The sequence below is a fragment of the Hemibagrus wyckioides genome, linkage group LG11, assembly GCF_019097595.1.
Source record: "Hemibagrus wyckioides isolate EC202008001 linkage group LG11, SWU_Hwy_1.0, whole genome shotgun sequence".
NCBI classification, from domain to species: domain Eukaryota; kingdom Metazoa; phylum Chordata; class Actinopteri; order Siluriformes; family Bagridae; genus Hemibagrus; species Hemibagrus wyckioides.
In genome coordinates, this window is record NC_080720.1 from 11950016 (window position 1) to 11967010 (window position 16995).

General features: G+C 39.2%; 1 protein-coding gene across 1 annotated transcript in view; it reads right to left on the reverse strand.

Annotated features, from left to right (window-relative positions):
• Positions 1–733: 733 nt before the first annotated feature.
• The window catches only part of hs2st1b (heparan sulfate 2-O-sulfotransferase 1b), a 96200-nt gene continuing 79938 nt past the window's right edge, over positions 734–16995 (reverse strand). Inside the window, exons 2-7 of the mRNA XM_058404005.1 lie at positions 14004–14242; positions 8358–8443; positions 6239–6377; positions 5892–5989; positions 5037–5194; positions 734–2347 (exon numbers count right to left, since the gene is read on the reverse strand). Coding sequence (XP_058259988.1) covers positions 2121–2347; positions 5037–5194; positions 5892–5989; positions 6239–6377; positions 8358–8443; positions 14004–14242 — 947 coding nt within the window. The 3' untranslated portion in view covers positions 734–2120. The remainder of the gene's footprint in view (positions 2348–5036; positions 5195–5891; positions 5990–6238; positions 6378–8357; positions 8444–14003; positions 14243–16995) is intronic.

Below are 16995 nucleotides of genomic sequence, written 5' to 3' on the forward strand. Positions count from 1 at the left end.
GTAGCAGACATTTCAGGAGCGATTTTCAGCACTAAGAAACAAGAAGTGACTGAAGAATCCTCAATGAAAGAAAGGAAATCACGAAATCACGAAAAAAGGAATCAAGAAAGCTGATTCCTTATCCTCTTATTTATATTGTGTTTACATTTTTGGAATCCTTACAATAATATTTTTCAGACCTAAACAATACGTTTTTGGGGAAAGTATGTTAAGTATGAGTTTTGGACAAAGTTTTAGTAATACACATGAGGTTTATTACATGGTTATGCTGCTAACTATGTTATCAGGGAGATCAGGGAAAACTTTGAACTCTGTTCTTCCATTAGTTTGGACCCACAACCTTATTTACCCAAGTCGTCCAATGATGCCCAAGAGACCGACCCTGCACTTTCTATTGTGTATGAGAAGAGGTATTATATATCAAAAGGAAAATAAATATTCTATTTGATTATATTCCAACTTGAGAAGCTGCTATCTATAGGTTCAGTGTAACTTTATAGTCTTCAAACTTTACCATCCATCTCATGCTTAAGAGTTCCTCATTGCACTCTTATTGCTTTTACACACCACTCAATATTGCCAAAAATAACCAGGAGATCGGTGTAAATCTTAGTTACGAAACATTTCAGCTTGTGTTCGCCAGCCAACTCTTTCCTAATGGCCCGGAGAAGATTTGGCTTACATTTAAAAATAGCAAAATAATAATAAACAGAAACCTCTCAAAGGCATTACCTCAACTACAGTTCAGGATTTATTAAAATGCATTAAAGACAATTTTTCACCAAGAAAACATTAAGAACAGAAAATCCAAAAGAAAGCTGGTATCCGAAAAAACACATGGCCTAGAAAAGTGAGTGATAATGTTGACCATTCAGAGAATGAACACTGACCGTTTGGTTATGAAGGCACTATTGAACGTAGAGCTAGTTAGGATCTGTCTGTGTGTGTGTCACAGTACAGGAAATGGAGGATGATTTCCAGTAAATTTTGTTCCTGGCTCTTAAATCTCTCTGTACCCAGAGTCGTCTCTGAGCAGCTCTTCTTTACAGATACAGCAGCAAAAACACATCACGATTTGGGGGAACTAAACAGCACTAAACATTTTGTTGTTGTTTTGGACAATCCACAGCTGCCAACAAGCACAGGATCTCCACAAAGATCATCAAAGTGTTCAGTTAGTGTTCCTCTGAGGAGCTACAGGACCACAGTCCAAGCTGAAGGCTGAAGTCACATTCTTCTGTCCTTTTTCATTAGAAATCAGTGGACCGCACTATTTGCACGCTGATGATAGTTACCCAAGCGGATTTTTTTTCTTCAGTGGTCCATTGGAAATCTTTTGCATTAAAACCACACTGAAAAACAAACAGAAAAAAATTGGGATTGTGAAGCGCAATATTTCAAGCACTGCGTCTTCTTTTTCTTCTTCTTTTTTTTTCCCCTCTCAGCACTCCAAAGACGTAGCTCAACGTCTACGACTCCCTTTCTCTTATAGACGTTTGGTCCGATAGCGGAAAATAGGCTTTATGTACATGATGTTTGAGTTCTACTTGACCTTTTATTGGGGTATAATACTCACACTAAACACTGTACATGGCATTCTATTATAAAAAGCGCACAATGCCAAAGAGGAGGGAAAAAAAAGAGTTGAGAACACTTAATAATAAAATGGAAGGTGCGTTTAATGTGCCGCTGGCTGGTACAAAAAAAAAAGTAGCCCCATGTTTCACCCTGTTGAGTTTCCCTTTCAATGAACCCTTTATCTCTTTTTAGGGAGTCGAAATGAATTATTTTAAACAAATGCTTTTTTTTTCATGTGTGATAAATTTATCCAGGCTGCCATAAAGTCTGAGAAAGAAGAGCACTGGACATCAGAGTACTCGAAAAGTTCCTGTAATCACCGCTCACGGCATAGTTTAAATATTCTCCATCTCTACAATAAACAGTGTTACTGTAGATACAGTAGAATTCCACTGTACTATGAATGAGGAGGTAATAAATCACAAACATTTTCTATTTCCACAGACGGAATTTCCTACTCAAAGCGCTCTCTTCTCCTCGTCCTCCTCCATGGTGATGATGGAAAATACAGAGGTTAAAAGTCATGGCTTTTTTCTCCTGTTTCAGTTCACTTTCGGGTAGATTTTCTCGTAGAAGAAGTTCTGCGCCAACACAAACAGCTCTCCGTCCTTCTCTCTGACACCATGAGCACGGACGAACTGGAACTGCTCGAGCGCAAACTCGTAGAATTCGTTCTCCATCTTCCACACGTCTGACTGCTGCAGCTTGGAGATGGACTCTTTGGTTGGAGGCTTCTTCTCGCTTGTCTTCCTCAGGTGGGACTTCTTACCTGCGAGACAAAGACGCTTCATTATAGTACAGTATGTTTGCACTTACACCAAATACTGAAGCTTGATCATTTCAATTAGAATGTATGACTGAGACATTATGGCATGATATAGTGCATGTTTTAGCTCATTTTACCATCCATGAAGCCATGACTTACTTTAAAATATAGCAGAACCTTGGCATACAAATTTAATTCGTTGTGGAGGCGAGTTCTTAAGGCAAAAACTTCCATTGCGAAACTATTTTTCCCATAAGAAATAATGTAAATGCAGAAAATCCGTTCCAACCACCAAAAAATATTACCAATATTACCGATACAAAGCGTATGGAAACTGTATGGCTGCTTACAAAAAACTGACCCAAGCCAAGCATTCCATGTCAAGGGTCCTCACAGGAAGTCGTGCCACCAAGCTTGGGCTTAAAATAGAAAGACCACCCATGCCACCAATCTGTCAACAAAAAAACGTGCGAAAAATCACGTAGCTCTTGAACGCATGCCGAAGGCAACCTTGGTATCGTGGGTTGACTCTTTCAAACAGCTTTCACTGACTCAGAAAAAATATCAGAAAACTTGTAAACTCACTTCAGTTGGCTTCGCTTGGCTTTCCACTGACGCATACAATATGTGAAAGGCTTAAGGACTTACGCGCAACTTAGCCGGCATTCGGTTCGGTTCGTTCTTATGCCAAAAATCCTTCGTATGCCAATGCAAATTTCTTGCTAAATTTCAATTTTTAAGGCAAAAATTTGTAAGGGAGGGGATTGACATGCCGAGGTTCCACTATATAGTGTTTTAAATTGTCTGATGTGGTGGTTCAAAGGCTACAGCAGAGAAAGCAGGGTTTTTAAATCACAGTTTAATGGAAACGTTATGTTTAAGCATTGCTGGAACTGCAACTGGAATTGTGTTTTGGTTAAGTAAGAAACCAAAGAATTCACAAATCCATGAATATAAATCACAGTAATCCTCTCTGCTCCAAACTGTAACAAGTGCTACAGAGGTTATTCTCTACTGCACTTTGATAAATATTCTGCTCAGCAGGATACGCAGCAAATTTGAGAAATGATTTCAACATTTGGTCGCAATTATCCAAGCAAACCTGGCCAAATGGAGAGACAGAGCAAACAGAGAGTGCCACTCTAGCTGAAATGTCTGTGCTGTACACTCTTTAGGCTGGATACTGAGCTGGCTGAATTCCAAGTAATTTTATTTTTTTAGTTTTTCCAGAGGCCAAAAAATGGAATATGTGCCTGTTTCATAGTGCCAATGTTTAACATTTATCATTGAATTTGTCATGTCACACTCAACAATGGTGGTTGTGGAAGTACAAAAAAAAAAATAAGCCAAGACAGATTAGCGCACATTTTTTCGAAAAGAATTCTGGGATTTCTGTGTTACAACTTCAAATTAAAAGTACCGCCATATTAAAATAACAATATGCCTCTTTTTTTCTCCAATTTTTTTCTTTTTTTCTCCAATAAGTCACACCATGGCCCATTTGTAGTATTTCATAAGTATGCCCGTTTTTACCTAGCCTTCTAGGAGCAATATATAGAAGCAATAAATCAAATGAGAAATAAAAACAATTAAATGACAAGACAAACACAGAAGACTTGATATTATAGATCTTAACGACCTTCATATGCCTGATAAAATAGATGGGATTTAATAATGTCTATGTTTGGGGGCACCTTACTGAAAAATGGCAGGCTGTTCCACAATCTATGGGCTTACTATGGGGTTACAAGTAGCAGGTCAGATGATCTTAAAGTTTAAGAATAATTAACAGACAAGCTTGCTTATTAGAGAAAGTCTAAGAGCATGATCTCCAGTAGACCCTGTTGGGTACCACACTGTTAGGGATGTGGTAACTTAGTGACTGAGGTGTTGAACTGCTGATATCCCAGGTCCACTAAGCTGCCACTGTTGGCCCCTGAGCAAGGCCCTTAACCCTCAATTACTCAGTTGTATAAAATGAGATAAAATGAAAGCCGCTCTGGATAACGACGTCTGCTAAATGCCAGAAATGTAAATGTACCTGCAATGGAGACAAAAAATGGCATTCAGAAATAGGATGTAAAAATGGGGTTGATTATGGATTTAATCATAAATATTACAACATTAATGGTCTTTCAGCTGCTCCATGTTCAGGGTCTGCAGATTTGATTTGGCACAGGTTTTATGCCTTCCTGACACAACCTTCTCATTTTTTTTTTTATCCGGGCTTGGGACTGGTAATGAGAGTTAATCCTTCATCCTACGTGGGTTAGTTCCGTACCGGGGAATCGAACCCTGGCTGCAGCAATAAGAGCACAGGATGCTGGCAGTAGAACGCTAATATTATAATATTAATAAAATCTACATTTCTTTAATATTTGTAATGATGATACAAAATGTGCAGAAAACCAAACCTTTTGTTAGAAATTTACCTCACCATTCATGTTATATAAAATCATTTGCACATTTTTATGAACACTATCCATATTTTTTAAGCTGACGATGTATCTGGTTAGAACAGAGGAGTCCAATCTTATCTGCAAAGAACTGTGTAGGTGCAGGTTTTCATTCCAAGATCAAACAGGTGGAATCAGGTGTGGCTGCTGCTTGATTCTAATGAAAACCTGCACCCAGACCGGCCCTTTGAGGATTAGATTGGATATCGCTGGTCGCTGGTCTAGTAGAGCGTTACCTGTGCGGTAGAGATCAGTGGCTCCTCTGAAAAAACGTGGCAGTGCTGCCTCCAACATCATGATGAAGTCCTCCAGCTCCTCAGTCACTCCCACCAGCAGATACTCGTTCACCAGATTGTACTTGGCCTGCTCCAGAGCCCAGCGACTACCTACATTCCTACACACACACAGACAGAGACACACACACAGACACACAGACACACACACACCACATAATAAATATGATATGATGAAATGAGGCTACAACTTTTGTCCACATTAATATTTTATTTGTATTGGAGACAACTTCTATAAATGCCTCTTCCCAAAAACCTTGTCAACAATTTTTTGTTTTTCAATAACACCATGTTTTTAATGCATTTCTTTGTTTTTATTATATTTTATTATATTTTTATTAAAAAAGTATAGATTAGATTCTGTGAAGCATTTGCCTTATATGTCCCTCAATTAGCAGCTACTACAGAAACAACAACATATTAGAACAAGTGCATTAGTAGAAATGTTTTTTTATTTTTTCTATGTAAGCCTACACTTCTGCCAGAACTGCTGTTCGATAAAATGAATCATGAATCTGACCAATCAGAAGCGAGACTTGTGATATAATAAAAGTAGTAAGGCATGATGGTGAAAATAATCTCTGAGCTCTACACAAGTCAGAGTTGTGTAGCAATGATTAGGAAAATATTCTATCAGTAGGAATTTGGAATAAGCAGCTTCGGTATTCGGAGAATATTCAATTCTATATTCTGTTTGGAAAAACCCCCCAGATATTTGACATGTCCAGGTACCCGTCCTCCATCACATCTCACCTCTCATAAGGGAGAGAACAGGGCCTTTGGTGCAAAAAAACCTACCAGCACTCGGAGGAATGACCACAAAAAAATGGAATCTGTAGCCAGAGTTTCTCTGGAGCGCAGTCAGATCCCCCTGCAGCCACACACTCATCAAACGTCTGAAAACAAAGCACATGCGCACACACACACACACACACACACACACACACTAATGCACTGGAAAGGAAGTACGTTATATTTTCTAGTCCTTCTCTCTCTGCAACCTTCATGCACACAGACTGAATCCTAAATCCCAAATCCGAGACAAATCAAACCTCCCCAGAAATTAAATTTTCATTCAGACCCCATCATATCACACCCTCTATAACTGCTTTCTCTGCAGACAGAATTCGGAAAAAGTCTCTCACCTTTTTGTCTCCCTGTTTTCTCCGCCTCAGGCCGGGTCTGTAGTCGTCTCCAAAGCGCAGGAAGTAGTAGTAGGACACCAGGCGTTCAATAGGGTCACGCACTACATTAATGTAAATGGGCTTTGCTCTCACACTAAACCTGAGGCACAAAACACACAAACACAAAGAGGCTCAACTCATCAGAATCATGGCGCCGGCTTCAGCACTCGACGTGTATAAAAAGAGAGCTGTTGAATACAAGAGCAGCCCTGTTTCACAGATTTACATATTTATATCTAAGTAACTGTACAGTAATCATACTCATTAATCTAAAATCCCACCCTCATGTCAAATGCTGACCTCAGTGAAGCAGGAGAACTCTAAACTCCACCAAGGCAAATAAATCTGCACCATGTAGCATTTAATATCAATTGGACCTTTGTTTCAATGCTGCTAATGCTATTTTCACAAGTAGCTCCTGCATCCATTAAAAGCAGGGTTCAAGTCTCAGGACTGGTAGGCATGTGGGGATCAAACCTAATTAGAATCCTATATCCTATACAGCATTCCTAATAGAATTGGCCTTTTATAGCTTTGATATGAGACTCTTGAAGCTGTAGACACAAATTACACTACGTATGCAGAGAGAGAGAGAGAGAGAGAGAGAGAGAGAGAGAAGATATTCTTGTTTTAATTTTACAATGAATCATGTCTGAGAAAAACATTAAAAATATATTGAATATTCATCCTAGACTCATTCGATCTGCATCCAATCAAATACTCTTAAAGCACACATTTGTCCTGCCCCCTTTAAACCAACTTGTGTCCTGTTCATTTATTCAGCTAGACTTTTCAGATTTCGATGGAGGTGTGGAGAAGCCTTATAATCTATTTGCTGTTGTAAAATCCTTGTACAAATCTTTGGTCTCACCTGACTTTCTGTTTCAAAAGATGATAAGCGGACATATAGAATCACATCTGTGAAGCTTTTTAAAGGGTATGTTTGTGTTTGAGAGTGTATTTCCTTTATAGCAATACAATGGCTCAAGATCTACTGCAATGTCCGCTTTAACCAGTAGAGTGCAGCAACACTCCTGAAATCAGATGATGTCTCCTTGTCCTGTCCAACTTCCCTTTGAGTGAATACACCACCACAGGCAGATGCTGCTACAACCTATCAGCATTTAATGATGGACATTGTGGGTGCTAGCAGTACTGGATTGCTTTAGTCATGCTATTTTAGAGATATACAGACGTTTATTATCGGCTCATAGCTGACTAACCGCTTCAGAGGACATGTCCCACGGAATTGTCAAAGCCACACATACACTATGTTGCCAAAAGTTTTGGGACACCCCTCTAAATCATTGAATTCAGGTGCTGTGTTTCAGGGGTTGGGCTTGGCCCCTTAGTTCCAGTGAAAGGAACTCTTAATGCTTCATCTTACCAAAACAATTTGGGGAGGACCCCTCCCTGTTCCAACATGATTGCGCACCAGTGCACAAAGCAAGGTCCATAAAGACATGGATGAGAGAGTTTGGTGTGGAGGAACTTCACAGAGTCCTGACCTCAATCCGACAGAACACCTTTGGGATGAATTAGAGCGGAGACTGTGAGCCATTCCAAAACTGGGAAGTCTGCCTTTACATGCACATGAATTTAATATGGATTTGGCCCACCCTTTGCAGCTATAACAGCTTCAACTCTTCTGGGAAGGCTTTCCACAAGGTTTAGTAGTGCGTTTATGGGAATTTTTGACCATTCCACTAGAAGTGCATTTGTGAGGTTTTGGATGAGAAGATTTGGCTCACAGTCTCCACTCTAATTCATCCCAAAGATGTTCTACAAGGTTGTTTGTTTTACCAAACTCACTCATCCATGTCTTTATGGACCTTGCTTTGTGCACTGGTGTGCAGCCATGTTAGAACAGGAAGGGGTCATCCCCAAACTGTTCCCACAATGCTGGGAGCATGAAATTGTCCAAAATGTCTTCTTGGTATGCTGAAGCATTAAGAGTTTCTTCAGAGGAATGTCCCAAAACCTTTGGCAATATAGTGTATTATGTTCTAGCAATCATAATATTTATCACTTAAAGATAAATAACATTTACAAGCTATGAAATACTTTTGCGAATACTCACTTGGAGAAATCCAGGTATGCTACATGTCCGTGGTAAAACCCTGGCTTCATCTCCTTCCAGGAGGTCACGTTCCGAACAAACCTCACCTGCAAAACACACACTCACAGATTAATACAGACACACACACTTCCAGCATTTGTGCTAAATAACTCTGCCGAACTGACTAATTATAATATAATGATCACAAAAGGATTTAGTGTGTGGGTGGGTGGGTGGGGGGGCATAGGCAGGGCTTTAGAAGAAGCTTCACACACCCTCACACACACCACACCCCCTCTCTCTGATCCACATCTCTGCCTAAACACAGAGTCTCAGCTCAGTGAGCAGCTCAAGGAGTGTGGAGACAAAGTCGACTGGATATTACTTCAGCAAAGCCAACCGCTAATGACACCTTCCTTCTCTCCATCACAGCCGCTTATTTTCTGTGTTAGGGACAGAGGTGACAGGAATACAAATGAACAGACATACACATGCACACATATAAACACAGAGACAAGCACACAGGCCAAATAAGATTTGATTTTTCTGTCCATGTGGGTATACTGGGTCTCGATCAAACATGGCCACTCTGGCACAATGGACATGTGCACACACATGCATGCACTCATACACACACTCACAGAAAGTCACTGACTTGCATCCTGCAATACCCTTAACATTTATCCAAGGAAAACAATCCCTGATTTCTCTCTCTCTCTCTCTAGGACACACACACTCTAGCACCCTCTTCCTCAACCAGATTTTTTGAAAGTCAGTCAGTCTCAGCTATGTCACATTTTTGGCATTTGGCAGATGCCCTTATTCAGAGTGACTAAGGGTTAAAGGGCTTGCTCAGGGCCCAGCAGTGGCAGCTTGGTGGTCCTAGGACTCAAACACTTAACCTTCTGATCAGTAGTCCAACACCTTAACCACTGAGCTACCACTTCCAGTTATGTTAACTTGTATATTAACTTGTAACACACATAACTGCAATAAATAACTGCCTTGTTCTTTTCAGTTGACTTTATGCCATGTTTCGCATATAAAAAGTAGGAGTGTAATAAATGAATTTGCATGTCAAATAATTACCCAAATGAATAAACGAATGAATAGACTCTTGATTGTGAAGCAACATGCCTTATGCCATATATCAAAGGGTTTCTACATTTCTCCAAATGTGAAATAATATTCACGGTCCCCTCTGAGTCCAAATACAAATATTAGGCAATTCAAGTAGTGTGTGAAACCAGTTGATAACTGCAAGAACTCAATAACAAAATATATTAACTTTGATAATGGAGGGTCAGGATTTCAATCTCTGAAACAAAATTAGAAAATCATAAACCTCCCTGGCTTTGCTACTCAGACATCCCTTAGAGAACTAAAAAACCTGCAAAATATAAAACCTGCAATTAAAAAGCTACACATTTCCAGCATCTCGCTAATACCTCCAATAAACTCCGGCAAAATAGTCTCAATCCCCAAATGTGAGGGAATCCTCAGAGCAATACGACGCATCAAAACAAGGAGATTTAGTGACATAGAAATATAAGAAATAACGGCTATGCTTTCTCTCCGTCAGCCGACGTGCAAGAAGTAGACGCGTGTTTCTGTGCACATTAAGAAAGCTCTATACAAATCAAAAAATTGTAGCCCTTCTGTACATTTGCTTCAACCTGCAGCTGCTGCTGCCTCTCAATCAAACAGCAGCTCTTTCAAGCTGCACTCCTGCTTTCCCAGGCTCTTTATTCACCATGGAGATAGAATCAGTGATGAGGAATGTGTGACACAGACAGCGGCGGAGACAAAGAGACGACTGCACTTGTGTGACCCATCGCTGCTGAACATGACACACAGTCAAATACACTCCCATCCTGGGAATACAAGCTACATAAACTGCTGACTGACCATCCTGACTCTCTTACCTACACCACACTGACCTCTGGGATGATTAGTATATTTCTAGTCTCATCACTAGCTCTATACACTCTATATGCACTAGAAGGATATTTTGCTGCTGGCTTGCTCAATGGGGGGTTAAGGCACTGATGTGTAACGCTGTCACACAGTGACATCACTAAAAAAAAATCCTAGCAGGCAGAGAGAAAAAAATCCTATAAAATGTGCTGTACTGTACGCTGGTGGATGAGTCTTTCTCCTCTAGATGTGTGCTAAGCAACAAAGAGCGAGGTAATGTGTGAGATGCCACTCCTCCATTTTATCTACCACTGACACCATAATCCCACTTGGCTTGAAATGGCTCACAAGTTCATGTGTTTACAAATCATCCTGATAAAGTCGGCAAAATCGAAACTAAAAACTAATGAGAATTGGGATGTGGTAGCTTAGTGGTTAAGGTGTTGGTCTACTGATCGGAAGAGTTTCAATCCGAGGTCCACCAAGCTGCCACTGCTGGGCCCTTGGGCAAGGCTCTTAACAATAAGTTGTATAAAATGAGATAAAAATGTAAGTCACTTTGGGTAAGCATGTCTGCCAAATGGCAGAAATGCAAATGTTTATATCCATCATCCTGTTTTTGACTTGATGATTTTATTCAACTTTGGTCTGATCGCTGCTACGGCTTCAAAAACAATAAACCTTCTGGTTCTGGTGTCTGTATCTCTGTAGCCAGGCACAGAAAAACCTTAAGCTGTAGGGATATGGCTTCTCTGTACCCAACTCTCAAGAGAAAAGAAACAAAACACAACTTAATACTCGGATATTCCACTCGAACACATGATCATGTACGTTACTCTCATGCACCACTTTTATGAGTTTGAGGCAGCTGTTTTAACTTCTATAGGAGGTTTAGTTTGAAGTGTAAAATAAATTACACTCGTGTTTACCCTCCTTTGTCTGGCCATGTTTGAGAACAATGCAGCAACACCTGTACAGCACATGGCTCATGCTATATAAAGAGCAGTTTCCTATTAATCCAGCAGGTGTGAGCTTAAATATATGCATCATAAATATATGATGGCCTATTTAGCGTTTTATGCACCAGCCTTGGCATTGTTAAGTCGCATTCATATACAATGACCAGGCGTAACACTTTGACCACCTAATATTTGGTCCCCCTTTTGCTGCCAAAACATCTCTGACCCGTCATGCACTGTGTATTCTGACAGCTTTCTATCAGAACCACTTCTGATATCATAACTACTTCAGCAATTTGAGCAACAGTAGCTCTTCTGTTGGACTCCCCACATGCATCAGTGAGCCTTGGACGCCCATGACCCTGTCACCGGTTCACCACTATTCCTTCCTTGGACCACTTTTGATAGATACTGACCACTGCAGACCGGGAACACCCCACAAGAGCTGCAGTTTTGGAGATGCTCTCATCCAGTCGTCTAGACATCACAATTTGGCCCTTGTCAAACTCGCTCAAATTCTTACGTTTGCCCATTTTTCCTGCTTCTAACACATCAACTTTGAGGACAAAATGTTCACTTGCTGCCTAATATATCCCACCCACTAACAGGTGCCAAGATGAGGAGATCATCACTGTTATTCACTTCACCTCTCACTGCTCATAATGTTATGCCTGATCGGTGTAAATAAGAAGGCAACATTTTTCTGAGAAATATTAGTTCAGCTACCAATCTTATAAGCAATCTTATCTTTTGAATTTTCGTTCTAGAATTAAGAAAAGTCTCTATTTAAACAAAAGATGTATGCTGTACTTTTTTAGCAACAGTGAACCAACACTGACCTCCCAACACATCCTCCTGTGCCTGCTTTATCTCGACTCAAAACAAGGTAGAAATGCTGACTAAATTTATTTCCCATTCTCTTAAATCTGAGCCCTGTTGAACATGAAATGCTCACGCACCGAATCTGAGTAGAAACTAGGAGATAAGATGTACAACTTTGTATGTTCTTTTACATTTGATCTATTTTTTTCCCCAATATCAAGGGCAGTCATAAAAAGCATTTCACTACATGTTGTACTGTGTGTGATATAATTTCTTACAAAAATGTATAAAACTTGAATTTGTATTTGATATGTTAAGCATACAACACATAGAATTTAAGAATTTAAAATTTTAGAATTTAATTTCAGTAGAGTAAAGTGTTGGGCTCAAGCTATTCTCTACATAGTACTGTATCATTTAGCTAGCTTTATTTTGGAAACATTTTGTACATTATTTAGCATGTTTAACTTGATTATATTCACTCATTGTTAGCTAGCTAGATGTATTCTGCTGTTTTCCCCTAACATTAGCATTGTTTTTGTTATTAGACAATATTAGCTTTGAGTTTTTCCCCTCTAATATTAGTTAAGCTGTGAGTATTTTTCCTGCTTTAACATTAGCCTTGTTTGGGTATTTTTCCTGCTCTAACGTTAGCTTTGTTTGGGTATTTTTCCTGCTCTAACTTTAGCTTTGTTTGGGTATTTTTCCTGCTCTAACGTTAGCTTTGTTTGGGTATTTTTCCTGCTCTAACATTAGCTTTCTTTTGGTATTTTTCCTGCTCTAATGTTAGCTTTGTTTGGGTATTTTTCCTGCTCTAACATTAGCTTTCTTTTGGTATTTTTCCTGCTCTAATGTTAGCTTTATTTGGGTATTTTTACTGCTCTAAAATTAGCTTTCTTTTGGTATTTTTCCTGCTCTAAAATTAGCTTTTTTTGGTATTTTTATATGCTCTAATATTAGCATTGTTTGGGTATTTTTTTCTTACTCTAACATGAGCCTTATTTTCTATTAGACTGTTGGGTTTTAGGATTGTTAGCTAGGCTTTTGTTAGGGGAAAAATATAATTATTTAGCATGTTTAGCTTGATTATATTTGCTCATTGTTAGCTAGCTAGATGCATTTCCCATTTCCCCCTTCTAACATTAGCTTTGTTTTTGGTATTAGACAATATTAGCTTTGTTTGAGTATATTTTCCCCATAATGTTAGCTAAACATGAGTATTAAACATATATATACATAGTATTTTTCCTGCTCTAAGGTTAGCTTTGGGTATTTTTTATTTATTTATTTATTTTATTTTTTTTGGGGGGGGGTATTTTTTCTTACTCTAACATTAGCTTTATTTTGGTATGTTCTATTAGGTTTTAGGATTGTTAGCTAGGCTTTTGTTCTGGAAAAAATACAAATATATATATTATCTTGACATAATTATGTCTGAGAAAAAACATTAGCAGGTATCAGGGAGGATAATGAGGAATGATGGTGGTTTTATTTATAATAAATACTTTGTTGCATAAATCTCTATTTTGTCAGTATGTACTATTAAACAGAGCAATTAATCTGTGGTGATTTTTTTATTTCTTTTTCTTTGGATTTACAAAAAGTGCACAATTGTTATGATTACCATAAGTATTATTAATATTTGTATTAAAGATTAATATTATTGTTCAATATTATGATTATATTATTACAGTTTTCCTGCATTAAATAGCACACTTCAGCTTGCCGTTGCCACCGATGTCAGAGTTGCAGCTCTCAACTGCAGATTGTCACACTGTCACAAAGCAGCTTCACAGAACCCAGAGTCTAGCTTTAAATCCCTCGTGAGAAGGCCAGAGGCAACAGTAGCGAAGAAAAACTCCATCAGATAGAATAAGGCAGGAACCTTGAGAGAACAGCAGGATTCTGAGTCACAAAGTGAACAGACAATGCTCAAATGCTTTAGTGTTTAAGAAATTTGCATCCTAACCTGATCCTGCAGGGACATGACTGGATTGTTCTTGGTGGTATTGATATGCAGAACGTGGTAGCGGTTCTTAGCACAGAGGTCGTAGGCGATGTTTGTGAAGGACGTGCTGCCAGTTTTGGGCACACGGTTGTAGATGATGAGCAAATCATCCCTTTCGGAGAGCGCAGGGGATTCACGAAGTGTGTCATGATTCTGCCTCTGCTCCACCTCACGCAGCTCCAACCTGGCCATAGTGCGCTCTGCAAGAGAGAGATAGAGAGAGAGAGAGAGAGAGAGAGAGAGAATATAATACACAGTGGCTCAATAGTATAGACTTCACAAATCCATCTAAACATCACCACAAATTGTATAGACTTCACAAATCCATCTAAACATCACCAGTTTATGCAACTGAACTGCAATATTCACAGAATAAAAGCAGTAGATATTTCCACTGTAGTACTACACTCCCAGTGTTGATGTCCTCGGGCTTGCTCATTAGGGATAAATACAAATAAAATTAAATATAAATCTAATATTATTCTTGAACATTCTGTCTAATATTACTCTTGAACATTTTGTTTTATATTTCTTTATGGCCTGCTTTGAGACAATGTCCATTATTAAAAGTACTATAAAATTAAAATAAAAAAAAAGTTATATATTAATATCATAATAATTGTTGAGGCCAGCGATTTGATGCAGCTGATAGTGTTGCTGCCTCACAACTCTACAAACCTCACAACCTTTTAATACTGTGCTCAAGATTGTCTCACTGCCGCATGTTATACCAAGTCAGTCTGAGTTCCTCTTTGGTTCTCAGGTTTCCTCCCACCTCCCAAAAACATGCTTGGAGGAGGACTAGTGCCTCTAAATTGCTCCTATGTGTGAAAGAGTGTGTGTGACGCCCTGCACTGAACGGGTATTCCGACTATTCCAGGGTATATTCCTGTCTCTCCTAAACCCCATTAAGCACCTTTAAGATAAACTCCAGGCCTCCTCACCCAACATCACTAATCTCACTGATGCTCTTGTGGATGAATGGGAAAAAGTCAACATAGATATGTTCCAAAATCTAGAGGAAAGTATTCCCAGAAGGATGGACTGGAGGTTATTATAGCAGCAAAGTGAAGATTAGATCTGGAATAGGATGTTCAAAATGCACACATGACTGTGATGCTCAGGTGTCCACAGATTTTAACTATAGTCAAGAAGCTTTTATTGTCATTTCAATCATATATAGCTGACGCAGTACATAATGCATTGAAACAACGCTTCTCCAGGATCACAGAGCTAAGGACTTAAAGTAAATTGTCCTAGCCACATAAAGTGTGCAACCTAGCGCAAACAGACAAGACAAAACACTACAGGACAAATACACAAAATAGCGTCGACCAGTGTACATTCTGTATATTATATTATATAGTACATTGTGCATAAATAAGAGAATTGTAAACAAAGAGGGTTCTTGCAAATATACACCAATCAGCCCTAACATTATGAGCAGTGACAGGTGAAGTGAATAACACTGATTATCTCCTCATCATGGCACCTGTTAGTGGGTGGGATATATTAGGCAGCAAGTAAACATTTTGACCTCAAAGTTGATGTGTTAGAAGCAGAAAAAATGGGCGAGCGTAAGGATTTGTGCGAGTTTGACAAGGGCCAAATTGCGATGGCTAGACCACTGGATCAGAGCATCTCCAAAACTGCAGCTGTGTATTCATTAAGTCCTGTAAATCCTTTAAATCCTGTAAGTATGGAGGCCCCACATCACAATTTACAGGACTTAAAGGATCTGCTGCTAACATCTTGGTGTCAGATACCACAGCACACCTTCAAGGATCTAGAGGAGTCCATGCATCGATGGGTCAGGGCTGTTTTGGCAGCAAAAAGGGGGACCAACACAATATTAGGAAGGTGGTCATAATGTTATGCCTGATTGGTTTATAGACTCATGCAATAGCAGCAGTTGTGATGATAACGTCCTGTCAAACTCCATTTCGCAGAGTTGTTTATTGCAGTAATGATATTAAAAAGAAGCTATCATGAAGTGTTAAAATGTAAAATGTGTTAATTTCTCATCATTTCACTTGACCATTACAGGTGTCTAGTTATCAAATAATATATACCTGTTCTGTATTAATTCCAAAATACATAGAGCTACATAACATAACACAGAGCTAAGGACTTAAAGTAAATTGTCCCAGCCACATAAAGTGCATCGTGTGTAACCTAGCGCAAACAGACAATACAAAACAGGGCTCTTGTAAACATAGAGTGTATATGTAGAGTTTAGGGTTGTTAAGTGTAGTGTGTTAGGCAGCTTTTGATCATTTTAGTTTTGGACGTTTAATGAAAATGTTCAGCCATATATAAAAGAAATTGTCAAAAAAAAGTAGATATTATTATAATTTGAGCCTGTCCAATGACAATACATGGCTACTGTACATCCCTAATGAGTCACCAGAACAGCACCATGTCTGGTGTATCTGCAGGTCAGCGCTTACTGTGGAAAAAGGGTTAACACTTATTATCTATAAACATTCGAGTAACGATGCTAAAACGTGTAGCCGGAGAGAGTTCGCTGACTTCTTCAGTTAATGCTTTATTTTGCATGAAATGTTTTAGAGGGATTCTGAGATGATGTGAGACAAAAAAAGGAAACGTAAAGACTCAGAAAGAGGGTACAAAAAGGAACATGGATAGTACAGGTAAAAGCAAGCACACGAGTATTAAAGAGTGAAAACGAGCGTGAGAACACAAGCTATAAATCCGCAGAGGCTGCAGGTGTGTTAAGACTTCCCCCAGGCATGTTCACCCACTGCTTTAAAGAGCCCTTACTCACAGAGCAGGGGAGGGATGAAAAGCAAGCGTAATGGAAAAAGAACGCGAGGAAATCAAGCAGCCGGGATTGCAGATAGACCACAAGCCTCTGCACTGGCTAGTAACACCAGCTTTTATGGACTTTAAGACATGTTCTATTGCAATGTTACTGTACTTCATTTCCCAT